The sequence below is a fragment of the Bos mutus genome, chromosome 10, assembly GCF_027580195.1.
Source record: "Bos mutus isolate GX-2022 chromosome 10, NWIPB_WYAK_1.1, whole genome shotgun sequence".
In the NCBI taxonomy this organism is placed as follows: Eukaryota; Metazoa; Chordata; class Mammalia; order Artiodactyla; family Bovidae; genus Bos; species Bos mutus.
The window spans coordinates 79,688,855-79,707,485 of NC_091626.1; the positions used below are offsets into that span (position 1 = coordinate 79,688,855).

At 42.6% G+C, this 18,631-nt stretch overlaps 1 protein-coding gene across 1 annotated transcript; it reads left to right on the forward strand.

The window, feature by feature from the left end:
- Positions 1 to 6,768: 6,768 nt before the first annotated feature.
- Positions 6,769 to 9,220, forward strand: CHRM5 (cholinergic receptor muscarinic 5). The gene has a single exon (XM_005892481.2). The coding sequence runs from the start codon at positions 6,769 to 6,771 to the stop codon at positions 8,365 to 8,367; it is 1,599 nt and encodes a 532-aa protein (XP_005892543.1). The 3' UTR covers positions 8,368 to 9,220.
- The last annotated feature ends 9,411 nt before the right edge of the window (positions 9,221 to 18,631 follow it).

Sequence of the window (18,631 nt, forward strand, 5' to 3'; positions counted from 1 at the left end):
CAGCTATTTGTAAGGCCTCCCCAGACAGCCATTTTGCTTTTTTGCATTTCTTTTCCATGGGGATGGTCTTGATCCCTGTCTCCTGAACAATGTCACAAACCTCATTCCATAATTCATCAGGCACTCTATCTATCAGATCTAGGCCCTTAAATCTATTTCTCACTTCCACTGTATAATCATAAGGGATTTGATTTAGGTCATACCTAAATGGTCTAGTGGTATTCCCTCCTTTCTTCAATTTAAGTCTGAATTTGGCAATAAGGAGTTCATGATCTGAGCCACAGTCAGCTCCTGGTCTTGTTTTTGTTGACTGTATAGAGCTTCTCTATCTTTGGCTGCAAAGAATATAATCAATCTGATATCAGTGTTGACCATCTGGTGATGTCCATGTGTAGGGTCTTCTCTTGTGTTGTTGGAAGAGGGTGTTTGCTATGACCAGTGCATTTTCTTGGCAAAACTCTATTAGTCTTTGCCCTGCTTCATTCCATATTCCAAGGCCAAATTTGCCTGTTACTCCAGGTGTTTCTTGACTTCCTACTTTTGCATTCCAGTCCCTTATAATGAAAAGGACATCTTTTTTGGGTGTTAGTTCTAAAAGGTCTCATAGGTCTTCATAGAACTGTTCAACTTCAGCTTCTTCAGCGTTACTGGTTGGGACATAGACTTGGGTTACTGTGATATTGAAGGGTTTGCCTTGGAAATGAACAGAGGTCATTCTATCATTTTTGAGATTGCATCCAAGTACTGCATTTCGGACTCTTTTGTTGACCAAGATGGCTACTCCATTTCTTCTGAGGGATTCCTGCCCGCAGTAGTAGATATAATGGTCATCTGAGTTAAATTCACCCATTCCAGTCCATTTTAGTTCACTGATTCCTAGAATGTCGACATTCACTCTTGCCATCTTTTGTTTGACCACTTCCAATTTGCCTTGATTCAGGGACCTGACATTCCAGGTTCCTATGCAATATTGCTCTTTACAGCATCGGACCTTGTTTCTATCACCAGTCACATCCACAGCTGGGTATAGTGGCAGTACTGCCCAGACTTGCCCATGTCCTGGCACACATAAAAAGATAACACCTGCCCAGTACTGTGGGATGAGACAAGACTGATCTCAACAGAAGGCAACCCACCTAGGCAACTCCAAGCCCTGAGGGTCACAGCACATGCATTGAAGGACTCCAGTTTATGTCTTCATGTAAAGCAATCCCACCTCTGTTTTCCAGATACAATGAAAATACAATCATTTGAAGACCTCGGTAATAGACTTTTCTGTTGCATAACTATAAAGGCTCGACAATTCTTATGTCCTCTTTTTCTTAGAATTGTAAAAGTTTAACTCCTTCAGTTCAAGAACTATTGTAGAGCTCTTATATACCCCATGGCTTGTAGCCCAGTGGTAAACACAGAACATGTTTTTTAAAACATATCAGATTAAAATTCTGCTTCAGATATTATTGCTTCAGCAACACTAAGAGTTTTTTTTTTTTTTAATGAAAACAGATTTATTTAGAGAGATACACATTCCATAGGCAGAATGCGGTCTGTCTCAGAAGGCAAGAGTGGCCAACAAACCCTTTCTTAATCACTGTACACTTTTGGACAGCATTCTATTCTATCAAGAGTTGGATAGAACTTACCTGACAGAAGAAACCAAAACGACAAGGCCAGAACCTCCCTTAGTCACGCATGTCGTCATTGGAAATTGGAAGCTCTTTCTGATATCTAACTTGATGGCAGGTATCATGTATTTACACTTACTTTCTATGATTTATCTTTGAAAAGGAGGGAGGGGGAAGCAGCATCTGAATACTCTATACAACAGCATGAACTGGTGATGGTGTGTCCTGACATCACTGGACTGTAGATGCTACTGAAGTTTTCCACTGTGGTTGTTATAGAAATAGTGAGGAGTGGTTCAGGCGTAAAGCTTCTCAGAGAAGAGGTACTTCAGAAAAGCAAAGCCCCAGAAGTCATCAAGGCTACTCCACAAGGAGAGAAATTCATTCGGTACAGTGTTACCTTTTTTGTTTTTATGCTGTCCTACTTCATTTGTTGACAACAAAGAAGCAAGAAGCAATCTACCAAGGTCAGGAACAAGAACACTTTTATTTCTCCGAGATTCTTGTTTTCTGTTCAGTAGTGGTAAATAAACCAGGGATGATTATCTGCTCTCTGTTGATTCAGGCACCCTAGAAATAAACATACTCTCAACACTATGGTGAAAAATGGTAACTTTTAAACTTTGAATAAATAAGAAGGCTTCCACAGTGGCTCAGAGGTAAAGAATTCATGTGCAATGCAAGAGACTCAGGTTCAATCCCTGGGTCAGGAAGGTCCCCAGGAGGAGGAAATGGCAATCCACTCCAGAACTCTTAACAGAAAAATCCCACAGACAGAGGAGCCTGGTGGGCTACAGTCCACGGGGTCACAAAGAGTAGGACATGACCCAGAGACTGAGCACACACGCAACTCAACCAAATAACTCAGAAGAAATCTCAACCCCACTATAACACACACACACACACACACACACACAAATTTAAGATTCACCCCTCCATAAATATAATTTTTCAGTCAAAAACCTTTCAATGATTCAAAAAGCTTATTGTAGAATACTATGATGCCTTAAAGTCGGTTTTCACCCTCAACTATCATCCAGCTATTGTAACAAAAAGAAATCAATCTTTCAGTCATGGAACGTACTTCATGTCCCAAATGACCTTGTTTGTGGAAAGATCTGTACATTCCCAGCAGCTTAGGAATTGGGGTGGGCATGGGGGGAATCATTCTCCCAAAAGTGAAGCAGTGGGAAAAAATGAAAGAATAGAGAGAACTAAAGGTGGAGAGGAAATATGTGTTAATTTCAAACAGGAGCAGTAAAAATAACTCGGAAGGCAGAGGGGGGATCTGAATTGTTACTGGACATTTCAGTTGGAAAATTCCAATTTCAGCAGCACATTGTAAGCTATGGTTCCCCTTTTCTAGGAAGTTCAGAAATTAACCTCAGCCTTGCTATGTACAGTTCCTAGATCAGCAGCATTAAGAGGTTTCTAGAAATGTGGAATTGCAAGCTCCACCCTTCTTCAATTTAACAAGACCCCTCTCCCCAGGTAATTCATGAGCATTTTGAGAAGCACTGATTCTGTTCTGGTCCTGGGGATCTTTCAGATCGAATGTGCTCACCTTGAATGGCACGGATCTAGAGAGGGCACTGGCTTTCCACCCTGGCTCCACATGAGACTCACCCGAGTAATTTCACAGCAACATGGACCCATGTCTCTTCACATATTTAGATTTTGAGTTAACAGGTCTGGGGGGGAACCCCAGACATTAGTATTTTTAAAAAGCTCCTAGATTATCCTAGTACATGGCTTAGGGTAAGATCCACTTACCTAGACTAACTCTTCATTTTGTAATAATTAAAACCCCAAACTGCCACTAGAAAAGGACCTGGTGGTAGCCCTACATAATCTGATTTGGGAGTCCTCAAAACAACCTGTAAGGTGGATACAGCAGATATTGTTGTACTCTTTTACAAATATTATTATGTCTGTTTAATAGAAAAGAGCTGCTTTCACTATATTATAGAGCAGTTAAATAACTATTTCCCTGACTGAAAATAGAGGAAAGTTAAGGTCGAAAATTAATACAACATCCAGTGTTTTCCATTGTGAGTCTATAAGAAAAGCCTGAACTCACTTAAAAGAATAAACCACCAGTGCCAACCTCTTAATTTTATATGTAAGGAAACGGGCCCAGAGATTTGTCTCAAATCACAAGATTTTAGCTGAAATGAGAACTCAGATCTCCACCCTCCTAGTTCAGTATGTTTCCCACTACACTGCATTTCCCAAGTGTGATCCATCTTGTGGGATTACACAAGATACTAACTGCTGTTCCACTGAAAAATGTTAGATATGCTAAGTCACCTCTGGGTTAAAACAAATTCAGGAGTGTCTTGACCTCAGGACCTCTCAGCCTTCACTGGGCTCCTGTGTCTTCTGAGTCTCTGAGAGCTTTTAGATGGCATTTCCACAACTTACCAGACTATGGAAATACTTTTTTCAATCAAGAATCTTAAGGTAGTCTTATTCCAATGAGCAGACTTTGAGGAGGACTGTAGGCTACTTCGGAGAAGGCAACGGCAACCCACTCCAGTACTCTTGCTTGGGAAATCCCATGGATGGAGGAGCCTGGTAGGCTACAGTCCATGGGGTCGTGATGAGTTGGACATGACTGAGAGACTTCACCTTCACTTTTCACTTTCATGCACTGGAGAAGGAAATGGCAACCCATTCCAGTATTCTTGCCTGGAGAATCCCAGGGACGGGAGCCTGGTGGGCTGCCGTCTATGGGGTCACACAGAGTTGGACACGACTGACATGACTTAGCAGCAGCAGCAGCAGCAGCAGTAGGCTACTTGGCTGGAGTGGTTGGAAACAATTTGTTCTGCCCCCAGAGGTAGGGCACCAACTCTAGTAACCGAAGGGGAGAATATCATCAATACCATGAAGCATCTGAAATGGCTGGCTCAAGGTTGCAGAAATATGGCCTCATCATTTTATTCCACCTTATCCCTTAATGGACCATGCCTCAGACCCATACTCACAGTAGGAAGAGTCATTTTTGACGTCCTTCTTGCCGGATTGCTACCTTGTAATGAGCATTTTCCTATGTCAGTCTCTATGCAAAGCACCTAACCTGGATTATTTTGTTTAATCTTTAAAACAATCCTATGAGGTAAGGACTCTTAGTGTTGCTGTTTAATTGCTAAGCTGTGTATGACTCTCTTGCGACCTCATGGACTACAGCCCCACCAGATTCCCATGTCCATGGGATTTCCCAGGCAAGAATAATGAAATTGGTTGCCATTTCCTTCTTCAGAGGATCTTCCCCACCCAGGGATCAAACCCACGTTTCCTGCATTGGTAAGAAGACTTTTTACCATTAAGCCACCTGGGAAGCCCTAAGGGTCACTATTTTTTTCCATTTATCAAAGTGCTTACTCCATTTATCTGTGGGGGGGGGGGGACGGGTGAGGGCGCGGGGAACTTTTTGAGGAATTTTTAAGAACCAAGGGAGCTAACAAGTCTGAAATGTGCAGTGCAGGCCAGTAGGCTGGAAATCCAGCAGGAGTTAATGCTGTAGAATTGACTCTGAAGGCAATCTGGAAGCAGAATTCTTTCTTCTCAGCCTTTTCCCTTAAAGATTTCAACTGACTGGAATCATCCAGTCATCAGTTATGGAGGACAATCTGCTTTACTTGAAATCTACTGATTCAGCATGAAAACACAAAAGACCCTGAATAGTCAAAGCAATCCTGAGAAAGAAAAATGAAGCTTGAGGAATCAGGCTCCCTGACTTCACACTCTACTACAAAGCTACAGAAATCAAGACAGTATGGTACTGGCACAAAAATGGAAATACAGATCAATGGAACAGCATAGAAAGCTCAGAGATAAACCCATGCAGCTATGGTCACCTAATCTATGACGAAGGAAGCAAATAACACATATAATAAAGAAAAGACTGTCTCTTTAATAACTGGTACTGGGAAAACTGGACAGCTACATGTAAAAGAATTAAATTAGAACACTCTCTAAGACCATACACAAAAATAAACACAAAATGGATAAATGGATTAAAAACCTAAATATAAGATCAGACACTATAAAACTCTTAGAGGAATACATAGAACACTCTTCGACATAAATCACAGCAAGATCTTTTATGATCCACCTCCTAGAGTAATGAAAATAAAAACAAAAAATAAATGGGACCTAATTAAACTTAAAAGCTTTTGCACAGCAAAGGAAACCTTAAATAAAACAAAGAAGACAACCTTTAGAATGGGAGAAAAGCTGTCAAAATACATGCTGTTAGCATTGATTACCCTGGCAAGATAACATTAGAAGAAACTTTTGCTTTCCAAGTTATACATTTTTACATTGCTTGAACTTTTACAAGGAACGTATTACTTTATAATCAGAAAAAAAAAGATAATTTAAAACAATTTGTGACATTGCAAACAGCTCCAAAATGGAAGAGGGGGGATCATCATCTTTAGCCACTGAGGCAACTTTTGAACCTTTTAGATGAAAACTGGGTATACATGGGGAGTTTGTGCATTAAATCAGGGAGAAGTGGTGTAATACAGCCTTGGTTAACAACAGTGAATAATGTTTAATAACTGAATTTATAATTAAACTCAATGTTTAATAATTGGACTTATAAAGTAGATACAACCTGTCTTTTTCCCAAGTGCATGAAAAAATAGGTACCTTACCACCAGAGCTTAGAAAAACAGAGGGTCTTCCCTCAAAAAAGTAAGGCCATAGTCTAAGGTAACTTAACATCACCCGTTTTCCCCTCTTTACTGCCTTCTAACAATTCAATTCCTTTTTGTTCCCATTCTGATTGCCCTTGTCATCTTACTGTTTTTTTAAATTGCCAGTTGGAACCACAAGAGGGCCTCATGTACAAGAAAGGCTCTCAGGCATTGGTAATTATAAAAAGCAAAGGGAGGAGACACCTATAAAAAGTGTCATTAAAATTTTAGAGATTTCAGCATCTTGCTGTCAATAGGTGTGGGACCACATTTAATGTCCTGTTGGAAATTATAAACAATGAGTGGAAAAGAAATTCATGCTGGTGAGTGGAACTAATGAATTTCCCTCTCTTCTAGATGCTGACCAGAAGAGGTGAGATAGAAAAGAGAACTGTCTAGAACCTAAGACTTCTGATGTAGACTCTTGTACCAGGATGGAAGGGGAACCTTACCACAATGCATCTACCGTCAACAGCACCCCAGTGAGCCACCAGCCTTTGGAACGCCATGGGCTGTGGGAGGTCATCACCATTGCAGCTGTCACGGCCGTGGTGAGTCTGATCACCATCGTGGGCAATGTCTTCGTCATGATCTCCTTCAAGGTCAACAGCCAGCTGAAGACAGTTAACAACTATTACCTGCTCAGCTTAGCCTGTGCAGATCTCATCATTGGGATCTTCTCCATGAACCTGTACACTACGTACATCCTCATGGGACGGTGGGCTCTCGGGAGTCTGGCTTGTGACCTTTGGCTTGCACTGGACTATGTGGCCAGCAATGCTTCTGTCATGAACCTTCTGGTGATTAGTTTTGACCGTTATTTTTCGATCACAAGGCCCCTCACGTACCGGGCCAAGCGTACCCCAAAGAGGGCTGGCATCATGATTGGCTTGGCCTGGCTGATCTCTTTCATCCTCTGGGCACCCGCGATCCTCTGCTGGCAGTACTTGGTTGGGGAGCGGACGGTACCTCCAGATGAGTGCCAGATCCAGTTCCTCTCTGAGCCCACCATCACTTTCGGCACTGCCATTGCCGCCTTCTACATCCCTGTTTCTGTCATGACGATCCTCTACTGCCGCATCTACCGGGAAACGGAGAAGCGAACCAAGGACCTGGCTGACCTCCAGGGCTCAGACTCCGTGGCTGAAGCTGAGAAGAGAAAGTCAGCCCACCAGGCTCTGCTCAGGTCCTGCTTCAGCTGCCCCTGGCCCACCCTGGCCCAGAGGGAAAGGAACCAGGCCTCCTGGTCATCCTCCCGCAGGAGCACCTCCATCACTGGGAAGCCATCCCAAGCCACCGGCCCAAGCACCGAGTGGGCCAAAGCCGAACAGCTAACCACCTGCAGCAGCTACCCCTCCTCAGAAGACGAGGACAAGCCCACCACTGATCCTGTCTTTCAAGTGGTTTACAAGAGTCAGGCCAAGGAAAGCCCAAGGGAAGAGTTAAGTGCTGAAGAGACCAAGCAGACTTTTGTGAATGCTCAAAGTGAAAAAAATGACTATGACACCCCAAAATACTTCCTGTCTCCAGCTTCTGCTCATGGGCCCAAGAGTCAGAAGTGGGTGGCCTACAAGTTCCGACTGGTGGTAAAAGCTGAGGGGACCCATGACACCAACAACGGATGCCGCAAGGTAAAAATCATGCCGTGTTCCTTCCCAGTGTCCAAGGACCCCTCAACAAAAGGCCTCGATCCCAACCTCAGCCATCAGATGACCAAACGAAAGAGGATGGTTCTCGTCAAAGAGAGGAAAGCCGCCCAGACCCTGAGTGCAATTCTCCTGGCTTTCATCATCACTTGGACTCCTTACAACATCATGGTCCTGGTTTCTACCTTCTGCGACAAGTGTGTCCCAGTCACCCTGTGGCACCTGGGCTACTGGTTATGCTATGTCAATAGCACTGTCAACCCCATTTGCTATGCCCTCTGCAACAGAACCTTCAGGAAGACCTTTAAGATGCTGCTGTTCTGCCGATGGAAAAAGAAAAAAGTGGAAGAGAAGTTGTACTGGCAGGGGAACAGTAAGCTCCCCTGAAAAGTAACAACTCCCCTCAAAGAATAACCACGATCGAGGATGGGCAAGCTGATTCTGGTTTACTTTCCAAAAAGACATCTGTCCTTTTGAGTCCCTGAGAACTTTGTAAAGGATCAAGGTCTACTGTCAGAAGGAAGGAGTCACAGCTGCCACAATCGCTGCCATACTGAATGATCCTTGTATGACCAGGACAAGAGTGTCTGATGCCACTGGAGCTTGCCACTGAAGTAGACAGACAAACTCATGCCCCTTCCAGGAGGAGGCACCCTGGGTCCCAGTGACCCATGGCCGAGGGAGCTCCTGTCTAACCTTCTGCAGGGACAGCGAGAATGGAAACCTAGTCACAGAGTTCGTGCAGGACGTTTGTGTCTATGCAGTTGTCTCATCTCAGCGGAAACTGGGAGGATGAAGTCAGTGTCACCTGTTGACAAGAGCGCTATTCAGCTGGTTTCTAGGACTCTATTCCTTTTTAAACTGTTCCGTATTTATTATGCTGCTATTATGTGTTCTGTACCGTGGTGTGTCTTCCTGTTCCTACATCTGAGCGAAGCTCTTGCTCCTCCCTTTCACAACTGATGCCACTTCCTGGTACCCACGGAGGCCAGGCTGGTCCCCACAGAACCACCCTTCCCCTCAGAGTCTCGGGTCTGGAAGGACACTGGAACCCCATCACACCCAGTCCTACAGAGCGGCCTCTATTCTGCTAATAAAGATCACCAGGTCTATACAGTCAATTATTTTGCTTTTACCAATTGGAAGTTTTTCCTTTTACACAAACAAATACTATCTATTCTACTTTGTGCCCTTTTGAACCCATTTACTGAGGCTCCTCCTTAGGAAGATTCATTGTGTGAAAGCCCTTTACTGGGTAAAGACCTTCTCCAGTCTATTTAATCACGGTTCTCAAAATGGTTTTCAGAAACCTTACATTCTCATTTCTTCACAAGGCAAACCTGAGGCAAAATGCGCAAAACAAATTTGGTTTTGCTCCATGCTTTTGAACTTCTTCCAGTCCTTTTGGGCAGGCCCTCAACCAGACCCCCCAATTCACACCCAGGCACAAGCAGGTCATTGTGATGCTTCCAGTCAGAAGTGCTATCTAGAGAGACAGTAGGGGAAAGGCTGTTTAAAAAAAAAAATAGATCTTTCAAATCATGGCTCAAAAATGACTGACTTATTCATTCATCTCTAGATTTCCCCAAACAAGAAGCCCATAAAAATACAGTTGGGCTCCAGTAAAGCTGGCTATACCCACTCCAGTGTTCTTGCCTGGAGAATCCCAGCGATGGGGGAGCCTGGTGGCTGCCATCTACGGGGTCACACAGAGTTGGACACGACTGAAGTGACTTAGCATAGCATAGCAAAGCTGGCTATGGTCATTAAAAATGAGCATGTTTTCTTTATAAGCAATAATGTAGGCCACAATAATATATAAAAATAAAGTTATCAACTTAGGGAATTCCCTGACGGTCTAATGGTTAGGGCTCCACACTTGCACTGCAGGGTGCACAGGTTCGACCCCTGGTCAGGGAACTAACATTCCGCATGCCATGCAATGTGGCCCAAAAGGAAAAAAATTGATCAACACACATATAAGTATCAGGATTATCAAAAGAAAATTTTTAATTGAAATCTGTATATAAATAAACCAAATATAAGAGTTTCCTTTGATAATTCTGAAAATTAACTAACATGCAAAAAATTAAAACAATACAATAGGGCATAAAATTAACGGTCCACAAAGAAAGCAGCAATATAGCACCCAGCAAGGACTTTAAAGTTGAAGCACTTCTGTCAGACGGAAGCTCATACTTAACCTGTCGACTATAGCCGCAGTCATATGTAAAAATCACTGGACTTCTTTTCACCTAATGTGGGCCAGTTCTTTTTCAGCCTCCTTTGCTAAGGGGATGTAAAAATAGCAGGCTTCGTCGTCCTGGGAATTTGGTAAGTGGATATAGGAGAGCTTCGAGGGAGTCCCAAGAAGGCTTCACGGAAGTGGAAACCCAGGCCTCTCCAGCCCTGTAGGAACTTAAGGCTGAGATGGAACATCTTAGAAGCAGTGTAGCTGCTGAGTCTTTATGAAGGGCAGGTTGATGCCTGCCAAGAATTTGATAGAGAATATTAATGAACTGGCTCAGTTCTCCAAGACAGAGGCTCCCAGGTCTACAGGATGCCAACAGGGTGTGCAAACCTGTTCCACCAGCTCTAGATAAAAGTTGATTATTTTAGTTTAAGGCTTTGACTCCGGACAAAAGTGAAAATTCCTCCAAGAGGTTAGTGCTCTGAGCTCATTCACTGTTCACGGTAGAGAGAGAGATTAAGCTAATTCCAACAAAAGGACGCAGAACAGAGGGGGAGGGTTGCTGGGGGCACATCTTTCTCACTCCACAATTGCCTAGAACTTAGGACTTTTGGGAAATTAATTGAGAGGCCTAGGTCTCCTTCATCATAGCTTTGGGAGGCAGCCAGTTATGCAGACTACCTATGTCCCTTAACAAAAACAAAAAGGATGCCTTAAACTACTAGGGGAAGCAAGACTTCTTTAGAATAGGGCCTCTGGTGGGGTCCTCAGAATGAACAGCTCCAACTGTAAACTACAGGGACCTGACTGGTGGATGGGTGGGGTGTGGGCCAGCTTTGAATTTTAGGCCTTCTTATGTCCCATCTCCAAAGCTCTGTCTGTGGTAACTTATGTGCAGCCTTGATTAGTTGCCTATTGGATGCTGCCATGTTGCTAATATTGTGGTTTGCTTCTCCTTGGTGTGAATTTGATGGCTTATCAAGGAATCTGTTTTCAGTACAGTTTTTGGTTAAAGCATTTTGTCCATAATCCTGGCTTCTGCTTTGTTGCTTTGGTGAATGTCCTTTGAGGGTGAGGCTGATGTTTGGCTCTGTCATTGTGAAATCTGTACCTAATCTCCAGCTAGGAAAATACCATTGTCTCCTGTAAATACTGGAATTACAGCAAAGGATGTGGGAACTGGGCTGCTTTCCTGTATTGTACTAGCATTATTCTGGATATTAAAGAAATGTAACCACACAGTAGTCCAAGGCTAAGTGTTAAATAAGAAAATGGTCTCAGTGAGCTTGCTAGATCCACCTACGTTAAAAATTACACATACACTCACGTGGCCTGGCCTTTTAAAAGCAGAGGGATTGATACATAATGTAGACACATGTCCCCCTTGTCACGTTTGTGATTTCCCCCTTTCCTCTCATTTACCAATAACCACATTAAGATGAAATAATGCTGACAAAATTCCTATGACTAAAATGCTTCCATTTCCCTCCAGGACAAGGGAGATGAGGCAGGCCAGAATACTGGAGTAGCCTTTCCCTTCTCCAGGGGATCTTCCCAACCTAGGGATAGAACCCAGGTCTCCTGCATTGCAGATGAATTCTTTACCAGCTGAGCCACAAGGGAAGCCCTTATGGCAATCTATTTGTTCAAAAGGTCCTCTTCCTACTTTATATGTCCCTTGAACAAGCCTCACATCACCAGATGCCCTTCGGCTCCTGCTAAGAGCAATTCTCCAAAGAGTTCAATTCCAAGACTTCGGCAATGCTTTTCTAGAGTCATCCTGCATGAATGCATCTCAGTGGTATTCCAGTAAAGGAATGGGTACTCATCTCTAACAAGGAGCTGCTCATACTCAACCCATTTATCCCCAGTATCACTCACTGGGGAGCTGGTGGTATTTTTTAGCAATCCCATATATATCCAGACAGGTTTGTAGTCCAGCTATTTTCAGTGAAAATTCATGATGCTACTGACCATGGTGTACCAACTACAGGCCAGTCCCCCTATTGTAGTTTACAGTAGGCTATAGTGGGAAACACTATGGCTGGAAGACAGGTTTGAACTGGGATTTGGAGGACTACTCTTCTCCCTGAAAAACTAGATAGCCATGACTGGAAAACCTTTTTGTTGGAGCCTTTGTGCCCAAAAGTAGAGCCTATCCTCAAGAGTCAGGAAAAAAAAAAAATTATACTAGGTTTTATAGTCATTTTTATGATATAGTGATTAATAAAATAGCATATAGTTGCTTAGAAAATTTGGGAAATAAATAAGCAAATAACAAAAAATTACCAGTAATTCTACTACCCAGAGATAACCTCTGCTAAATATCTAAGGGTCTCTCCTTGTAAACTTTCTGTGTACAGAAACAGATATATTAAAACACACAGAGCTGCTAAGTACTGTTTGGCGTGGATTATATCCAACATTTTACTTAGACGCTCTCAAGTTATTCTTTGGTCTTTTTTTTTCCCCTCAGTTTGGTTTCCAGGCCTTTCAGAAAGGAGTCTTGCCCTGTCTGGATATAGCCTAACTTTCCTATTCCATAATCCAATCCCTTCTTAAGGTAGAGGTCAGGTAGGAATGCAGAAGTTAGAGAAGGTACCAGTAGGACTCTGCAAGAATAGTTTCAAAATCAAATACACACAATCACACACACATTTACATACATAAAATGAGTATGTGTGAGGAGAGAAGAGCCTGGGGTTCAAAGTGGCAGCCGTTGGTTTGGAGTGAGGGCTGAGAGCATACTGGGAACTCAGAGTCCTCTGAGATGCCCTGAAGAAGAGCAGAAACTTCACTCCCAGCCAGTCCCCAAAGAAGATGAAGAGGAGAAACTGTTTCATGCCAGAGATCTCTGCTAGATCACATCATTTAAAGACATGAGGTTGGGCCAGATGTGGGCAGAAAGCAAGTGAGGAGGGAAGGCAAGACTTGTCTTTCTTCCATTATTATCTCAAAAGTGTTGGGGTCCTTGAGGCTTTTGGGCAGTGATTTTCATAGCCCGCAGTTTGTGTGCTCAGTCGTTTCAGTTGCGCCTGACTCTGCAACCCCATGGACTTTAGCCCACCAGGCTCCTCTGTCCATGGGATTCTCCAGGCAAGGATCCTGGAATGGGTTGCCATGCCCTCCTTCAAGGGATCTGCCCAACCCGGGGATCAAATCCATGTCTTCTGCGTCTCCTGCATTGAAGGCATATTCTTTACCCACTGGTTATCACTAGTCAGCCACACTAGGTGACCATGGAACACCATACATAGGGTTTTCCCTTACTTTTTGTCTTGAGAGGAGTGAGCTATCTTTGAGAAGGTAAATTTAAGCCTGCAAGGCCTCCAGGTCCTCCCACCTCTTCAGGTCCTCCCCTCTCTCCTCCTCCTCAAGTGCTCCAGTTACACAGCTCTTTCAGTTCCTTCACGGGCCGACCTCCCTCCCACCTCAGTTCACACTGAGAAGCTCCTCTCTCTCATCCTTTCTTCTCAGGCTCAGCCTTGTTAATTCCTATATAGTCTTTCATACAGGTCACTTTCTCAAAGAAGTGGTCCTGCATTGGCCCTCTACCCTCTCATCTCGTGTTATGAGCTTTTATAGCACCCAGGACTTTTCCATGGAGCACCTATCAAGGTCTTCATTACACACATGTATGTGCTTGGTTATTCATGTCCATTTCTCCTGCTAAACTCTAGCTCTAAAGCCAGAGTTCATGCTATTTTGCTCAATGATGAGTCCCCTTACTTAGCAGACTTTGGCACATCGAGGGAGCAGATAGCTGCAAGGTTAGGCTCCAGGGTTTTGTGGGTTTTTTCCAGCATAGCTAGTACCTGTGTGGCTCCCTGAGAAGTAGCAGCTTAATTCACGAGTCTCTGATCTCTTTGATGATTTGAGTTGGAAATCCCTAAAAATGATGATGCTTTATGTTGCAGCCACCACAGAACTGTTTTAGTGGATTTAGAGTCTTCCCAACCCTCCTTGAGGATAGGCTGGTTGTATCGCTAGTACTTTACCATCCAGGGAAGTCGGAGAAGTAAAAAGGTGGTCCAAGAAAATGAAATTCTATACTGGTGTAAGCACAGGCGTGATAAGGAACCAAGGCTCTAATCCAAGCCCTAGGGGCATTTGGAAGACTTTTGTCAAGGGTGATTTCCACACTAAGTCCTAAAGAAAATGTAAGAAGTAGACAAGAGAAAGGAGTAGGGGTGAAAGAGTAGAGAGTTGAGAGAAAGAAATAAAAAGGCCCAGAGGTGAGCACACATGTAGAACTTAAAGTGGGGAAATGAGGAAAATTCAAGATTCATGCAGAAAGAAAGTGATAAGAAATGAGTCTGTATGGACCATGGTCAGAGGGTTTATCTTGAAGTCTATGGAGCGTCCACAAAGGATTTTTTATTAGGGACTGACGCCATCACATTTACCTTTAGGTTTACAGTGTCTGAAGCTCTAGGCACCAGAAATTAGGACTAGAACTGCTTTCTCCTGGAAGTCAGTTTCTCTTGACTACACCACCCTCTTCTCTCGGTGTCTGGAAGGAGAGAAGCAAGAGCCCAGATCATACCAGCAGAGGGAGGCAGAGGGCATGCAAGTGAATAGATGTAAGGCTGTGTATTGATGGTGTGCATGTGAATCTTTAGTCTTTTCAGTTTAGCTTGTAAGAGAAGCACTGTGGGAAATGGTTCATAGGATTCGCTCTAGGTTACCAGCTGGTGAGTCTGGGAAAATTTTAACCTTTGTTTCCTCATCTGAAAATTAAAGTGAACATGAAGACGCTAAGTCGTGTCCCACTCTTTGCAAGCCCATGGACTATAGCCCACCAGGCTCCTCCGTCCATGGAATTTCCCAGGCAAGAGTACTGGAGTGGATTGCCATTAAGAATATTAATAATTACAGGCTTTCACTGAACACATAAGAATAGGGTTACTATAAATATTAAGTGGGATAATACACGTAAAGTGTTCTAAACAGTTTTACTTATGAAGTAGATACTTCCTTCATTTTATAGATGAAATCTGTAGTCCATTTTACATTTGATGAAACTGAGGCTTGGAAAGGTTTCTTTTCTAAGATCATATAACTAGTAACTGATGAAACAAGGACATGTGTTCATCCAATTTCTCCCTTAACTCAGAAAGTTCCTTGTGACCCATTCATTCAAGATGATATAGAGGCAACAAAGCCCGATTTTTCACTGACTGAGGGAAAAGGAGAAGGCTTTCAGTAGATTAGAGATAATTTTAGTCAGCTCTGGAAAAGTATGTAAGTTAGGACACGTGGGTTCAAATAATAGATACCTATTGGAACTAGCTTAAGTAAAACACATAAACACTATACTAGACAGGAGACCTGGTTCTATTCCTGGGTCGGGAAGATCTGCTGGAGAAAGGGATAGGCTACCCACTCCAGTATTCTGGCCTAGAGAATTCCACGGACAGAGGAGTCTGGCAGGCTACAATACATAGGGTCGCAAAAGTCAGACACAACTGAGCGACTTTCACTTTCACACAACGTAGCAGAGTTCCAGGGAATGTAAGAGAAAGAACACAGTGGCCCCAGGAAAGGATTTGAACAAAGGCACAGTTCTCAGAATTCATCTTCCACTTCAACTTGGAACCTGTTTTCTGTAGTGTGTATGATAAAGAGCCATGAACATCTTGCAAATTTATATGTTGCAAACTACTTTGATCCCTCAGTTTTCATTTCAAATTCCCAAGAGACAGCCTTTGGCCTATGGCCTAACCTGGATGGCAGGCCCACAAAAGCAGAGCCACACAGCACAAACAGAGCTTCTGGGATGACACTTCTTTGGATTGCACTCTTTCCCAGGGGACGACCAGTTAGGCATAAGCTGGATGACAAGTCAACAGATGTACATTAAAGGAAGGAAAGCTCGTAGAGTCAGAGTTTAGATTTTCCTCTGCCCTTCCCCACTGTCCAATTTTGTTGATATTCCTCACATTCTGAGAATAAAATAATTTACTTTGGGGGATAGGAAGAAGTTTAAGAGACCAGTGCTGTGCTATGCTGAGTCATGTCCGACTCGTTGCAACCCCATGGACTGAAGCCCACCATGCTCCTCTGTCCATGGGAATTCTCCAGGTAAGAATAGTGGAGTGTGTTGCCATGCCCTTGTCCAGGGATCTTCCCAACCCAGGGATTGAACCCAGGTCTTCCACATTGCTGGCGGATTCTTTACCATCTGAGCCACCAGGGAAACCCAAGAATACTGGAGTGGGTAATCTATCCCTTACTCCAGGGGAACAATTCCCCAGGAATTGAACCAGGGTCTTTCGCATTGCAGGCAGATTCTTTAATAGCTGAGCTACCAGGGAAGCCCAAGAGACCAGTAGGTGTATATATAAACCCTCCTAAGAGGTGACTTTTGCCCAGTTTTTTAAGACTGCCAAGAAAAGTAAATCTGGTCACTGGCACATCACCATTTTGTTTACCATGCCAAGAAACTCTTCTTCACAAGAAACTAATTCCTTTTGCTGTATTTAAGTCCATTTTGTTTTTCAGACCTTACTGAGGAATACACAATTCATCAGAATTTGCTTTAGAAAGATGTTTAAGCATTTGAAAAGTCCCCTTAGCATTCTTTACCAAACTAAAAAATTATAGCCACTTTAATTCTTCTTAAAGTACACCTAGTTATTATAGTCAGGGGTCAGTAGAATCATTTGTATAGAAAAGTATGAATATTAATCCCTGGCAGCTTTTCTCTAGACCTGCTCGATGTATCTTACTATAGAGGCTAACACTGGACACAGTACTCTTCAAATCAGATAAATGATAAGTAAGGGGTTAGGGTGCAGATAGTCGGGGAAGGGATTCAAGAGGCTTTCACTGAATCCCTGCAAGACCAACAGAATCTCCACAGACTTGAAACGCTGTCCAGCAGCTATTTGCTCCCCCAATCTCTGGAGTTACCATGGTCTTTCTCCCAGTTGGGCATCTGTCATGCTCTTTGTGAGCCAGATTCCTTAGACCATTGTATTCTGCTTACCTGTAGCTCAGGATCAACATACCACCTTCTCTGATCCAGTACCACCCAACTGACTGGCTCAAGTCCCACCCTCAGTCCAACCAGCTATGGGTGAGAAGACAGGTCCATCCAGGCCTATAGAGAGACAAATGCAAAATGAACTTTTTCTCTTTCCTATGTATGATGCACACGATTTCATAACAGTGATTGCAAGGAAGCTTTCCTTATACATCTTCTCATGGTCCCTTATGAATCACCTCATAACACTTTAAGAATGAGTCCATTTCTTAATCTTAATGCCAAATTTTCATGATCATTTAATTTTAAAGATTTTATAACTTTACTAGTTACTTCAAATATATTTTAAAATATCCAAATATATATAGTAGGAGCTCACTGAGTGGAATTACTTTATATATATATATACACATACATACAGGCATATATACATACATGGAAAATTTTTATTTCAGCATTACCTAAGGAGATAAAGATGTGAATCTTCAATCATTACTAGTTTATAAATTTTAGTGCAAGTAAATGCTTGTCAAAGTTTTCTGTTGGAAGTGCTGTGCACAGCCAGTTTTTTGGCTCTGCCCATTCCTCTTGTTTACCACCTAACATTATTAATTTACTCCTCCATCTTAACAGGGTTGCCCAGGCTAGCCCAATCCTACCTGACTGAAGGCATTATGAAAGGTTTCAGTTCCCTATGCTCCCATGATAAAGCTGTTACTGTGGGAAAGGAGACAAGCTAATACTGGGTGCTACTTGGGGGAGGGAGAATTTTCCCCTAAAATAGCTATTTTAGTATTTCATCTTTCTTTTTCAGGAATATTAAAACAATGTTCATAATTTATAGGCAACATTTGAATTTTACAAAATCTACCCTTCTCAAGTTCTCTAAATAATTATAAGTACTTATTTCAATTGGATATTCTCATAAACCTCACAAATTAAAACAATAATTGACTTGGATAACAATAATCACACCTAAAATGCTGAAAGGAGAGCACAACTAGGTCCTGCCTCGACGTGCTCTTTGAATAGCACTAAAAGACTGGGTCACCAGTTTCTATTGTGTTCTCTGAAGTTAGTGCTTAACAGAATTTTATTGGGTTAAAATACAAAATGCATATACAAGCCATCCTAAAAGATGACTTTTTGCCCAATTTTTAAACAGTTGATCATAACCATGCAAAAATGTGACTATGTGACCTGGAAGGCAATTTTTAAAAATGAAAACAGTTGTTTTAGTTTTTTCTTTAGGCTATTTAATAAAAATACTTTCAATAGATTTTTTTTAGTTGAAGACACACACACAAAAAAACCCCAAACTTTCTCAAAGTTTGAGTAACTACTTAAATGAAAAAGGTCTCCTTTATTATTATTGACCTCTTCGGGACCTTGAAATCATTCCAGTTACTGAAAAGTACACTGAATGGTTGCTTCTTCTCTCCTGTCAGAGGTAACATAAGAACAAAATGATT

Coding starts and splice junctions, on each gene's coding strand:
- CHRM5 (XM_005892481.2), top strand. CDS start 6,769: ATGGAAGGGGAACCTTACCACAATGCATCTACCGTCAACAGCACCCCA.